Below are 3,770 nucleotides of genomic sequence, written 5' to 3'. Positions count from 1 at the left end.
CCCCAAACCCCTTCCTCTCCATTTTATTGCTGAGCATGACCTGATGCAGGGTTATGCCCCAAGTACCCCTCGACAACTCACATTTGTGGACGCCTAAATGATGCGTCCAGAGGTGACATCTCTGCCGGAAGGCCTTCCCACACTTGGAGCAGCTGTACGGTCTCTCTCCCGTGTGGATGCGTCGGTGTCTGATGAGGTTCGAGCTACAGGAGAAGCGTTTCCCACACAGGGTGCAGGGAAATCTCTTCTCCTTGCTGTGTGTTCCCTGATGACGCAGGAGTGTCCACCTCTCGCTGAAACTCTTCCCACAATCCTGACACTTGTAGGAAACCCTCCGTGAGTGGGTCTGTTGGTGACAGGTCAGGTTGCCCCTCCTAAGGAAGACCTTCCCACAGTGCTCACACATGTGCTCCTCCTTCTCTCTGGAGATACTCGGTGGTGGGGTTGTGTTTTCTTGAGGGTCCTCAACATGAATCCCATTGAAAGAGCATTTTCGGGGTTCCCCCGTTCCGCGGCTCCCTTGCGTATCACGGGGCTGCTGTTGGCCATCGTGCTCCACGGCCACCGTGGGGCTCTGGGGCTCCTCTTGGGGCCCTTGCAGCATCCCCCTCTGCTCTCCCCTGGGCTGGCACTGCTCCTTCTTCTGCTTCTCTGTCCCAGCACCTGTGGGGGGCCAAAGGGGCTCAGCTGGGGGCTCTTAAGGCACATGAAGAGCAGCCACCTCCTCCAGCAGCTCCTGCCCAGACCAGTACCCCCCCAGTACAGTGCCGCCAGCTGCTGGAGTCACTCCAGCATCGGTGAGTGCGTAAAACCACAGGGGCTGTGTGTGTGTTTGTGTGCATACACACATGAAGGTGTGGGGACTGTGTTGTGTGTGGGTGTGTGCAAGCGTGTAAGGACGTGAGAGTGCATGTGCACAGGTCCCATGGGTCAGTGTGTGTCTCTTCTCGTACTGACAGCGTGGCTCATCCTCCTTCACCCTTTCTCTCCCTGCCCATCTGTCCCCCTTCATCACCCTGGACCAGCACCCACCCTTTGTCCCCACTTTCACTCCCCCAAACTCCCACAAGCCCCAAGGCCACCCGAGCGTGGTGACGTGTCAGGTCGGGATGGGGCAGGTTTGGGCTGTTGCCTGCTCCCACCCTCTGGGGGTGAACCCGGGGAGGAGAAAAGAAGAGGAAAAATGAGAAAACCTGTGAGTGGGATAGAAAAATTGTTCAACAGCAGGAAAGGGACAAAGTAAATTGTAACAGGCATTGCTCACCCCCACCCATGGGGTGATGGATGCTCAGCCAGTTCCTGACCAGAATCTGGCCAACTCCCACCCCCAAACCCATCCTCTCCATTTTATCGTTGACCACGACCTGATACAGGGTCACGCACAGCGCACACCTCCCACGACTCACTTTTGCGCTCCGCCACATTATGTGTCCAGCGGTGACAACTCTGCTGGAAGCTCTCCCCACAGGTTGAGCAGGCGTACGGTCTCTCTTCCGTGTAGATGAGTTGGTGCCTGGTGAGGTCTGACGGAAAGGAGAAGCGTTTCCCACAGGTGGTGCAGGGAAAAGGCTTCTCCTTGGTGTGTGTCCTCTGGTGACGCTGGAGTGTCCCTCTCTCCCTGAAGCTCTTCCCGCATTCCTGGCACTTGAAGGGCTTCTCTCCCGTGTGAATCCGTTGGTGCTCCTTCAACTTGCACACGCGGGTGAAAACCTTCCCGCAGTCCTCGCACAGGTAATCCTTCCTGGGTCTACTCGTTGGTTGGGTTACAATTTCTGGAATGTAATCAGCACATGGCCCTTTGTAAGAGCATTTCTGTTGGTTGTATTGGTACTTCATCCTTCCTCTTCCTCCTCCATTCCTCTGCATTCCCCATCCCTCCACTTTCTTCATGTTGGACCAGAAACCACAGTTGGTCCCCAATTTCATCCCCAGCCCCAAACGTCTCCCCCCCGTCCCCCTGCTCAAGGGCCAGGGATGGAGCTGGGGCAGGTCGGGATGGGGCAGGGTTGGGCTGTTGGCTGCTCCCACCCTCTGCGGGTGAACACGGGAGGGGAAAAGCAGAGGAAAAGCGAGAAAACCCATGGATGGAGGTAAAAATAGTTCAATAGCAGGAGACAGACAGAGGAAAGATGCAAAGGCCATCGCTCACCCCTGCCTATGGGGAGATGGATGCCCAGCCAGTTCCTGACCAAAATCTGGCCAACCCCCACCCCCAAATCCCTCCCTCTCCATTTTACTCCCGAACACGCCCTCATACAGGGTTAGGCACCGAGGACTCACCGTTGTGGACAGTTAAAAGATGCTTCATGAGATAAAATCTCAGCTGGAAGCTCTTTCCGCAGTGTGCGCAGTTGTGGGGCCTCGCTACTGTGTGGATTTGTTGGTGCTTGATGAGGTTCAAGCTGCTGAAGAAGCGTTTCCCACACGTGGGGCAGGGAAATATCTCCTCCTTGCTGTGTGTTCCCTGGTGACGCAGGAGTTTCCAGCTATCCCTGAAGTTCTTTCCGCAGTCAGGGCACTTGTAGGGATTCATTAACCTGTGGATCTGTTGGTGAAGGCTCAAGTTGTTCTCCAGGGTGAAACCCTTCCCACACTCTTCACACTTGTACCTCTGGTTCTTTCTGGAGTGACTCTGTGGTTGGGTTGCACCTTCTTCTGGGTGTTCACCACCTGTCCCATTGAAAGAGTGGTTTTGGGGTGTTCTTGGTGCATCGGTCCCTTGCGTATCACGGGGCTGCTGTTGGCCATCGTGCTCCACGGCCACCGTGGGGCTCTGGGGCTCCTCTTGGGGCCCTTGCAGCATCCCCCTCTGCTCTTCCCTGGGCTGGCACTGCTCCTCCTTCTGCTCCTCTGTCCCAGCGCCTGTGGGGGGCCAAAGGGGCTCAGCTGGGGGCTCTTAAGGCACATGAAGAGCAGTCACCTCCTCCAGCAGCTCCCACCCAGACCAGTACCACCCAGTACGGTGCTGCCACATGCTGCATTCACTCTAGCATCGGTGAGTGCCTAAAGCAACAGGGGCTCTGTGTGTGTGTGTGTGTCTATCCCTCTCTCCCCTCTTTCTGATACTCCTCATCCTCCTCCATCCTTCCTCTCCCTGCTACTCCTCCTTCTGCGTCCCTCCCCCTTCTTCACTACAGACCACTGCCGACAATTGTTCCCTTCTTTCAGCCCCCAAAAGTCCCCCCACCCTCCTCTAGGGCCTGAGGTGGAGCTGGGTCAGGTCGGGATGGGGCAGGGTTGGGCTGTTAGCTGCTCCCACCCTCTGGGGGTGAACCCAGGATCAGAGAAGAAGAGGAGAAGCCAGAAAACCCATGGGTGGAGTTAAAGACAGATCACTAGCAGGAGATAGAAAGAGGAAAGATGCAACGGCCATCACTGACCCCTGCCTATGGGGAGATGGATGCCCAGCCAGTTCCTGACCAAAATCTGGCCAACTCCCACCCCCAAATCCCTCCCTCTCCATTTTACTCCCGAACACGCCCTCATACAGGGTTAGGCACCGAGGACTCACCGTTGTGGACAGTTAAAAGATGCTTCATGAGATAAAATCTCAGCTGGAAGCTCTTTCCGCAGTGTGCGCAGTTGTGCGGCCTCGCTACTGTGTGGATTCGTTGGTGCTTGATGAGGTTCAAGCTGCTGAAGAAGCGTTTCCCACACGTGGGGCAGGGAAAGATCTCCTCCTTGCTGTGTGTTTTCCGGTGACGCAGGAGTTTCCAGCTATCCCGGCAGTTTTTTCCGCAGTCAGGGCACTTGTAGGGATTTATGCCCCT

General features: G+C 56.2%; 1 protein-coding gene across 1 annotated transcript in view; it reads right to left on the bottom strand.

Annotated features, from left to right (window-relative positions):
• Window positions 1-3,196, bottom strand: part of LOC113490534 (zinc finger protein 208-like) — an 8,871-nt gene extending 5,675 nt beyond the window's left edge. Inside the window, exons 1-3 of the mRNA XM_026867060.1 lie at window positions 2,277-3,196; window positions 1,407-1,741; window positions 9-696 (exon numbers count right to left, since the gene is read on the bottom strand). Coding sequence (XP_026722861.1) covers window positions 9-696; window positions 1,407-1,741; window positions 2,277-2,803 — 1,550 coding nt within the window. The 5' untranslated portion in view covers window positions 2,804-3,196. The remainder of the gene's footprint in view (window positions 1-8; window positions 697-1,406; window positions 1,742-2,276) is intronic.
• Window positions 3,197-3,770: the final 574 nt, after the last annotated feature.

Source organism: Athene cunicularia, unplaced genomic scaffold (genome assembly GCF_003259725.1).
Source record: "Athene cunicularia isolate RWA unplaced genomic scaffold, athCun1 SCF_125, whole genome shotgun sequence".
Taxonomy (NCBI): domain Eukaryota; kingdom Metazoa; phylum Chordata; class Aves; order Strigiformes; family Strigidae; genus Athene; species Athene cunicularia.
Note: the sequence above shows the minus strand (reverse complement) of the source record. Positions and strands in the feature narration are given on the sequence as shown.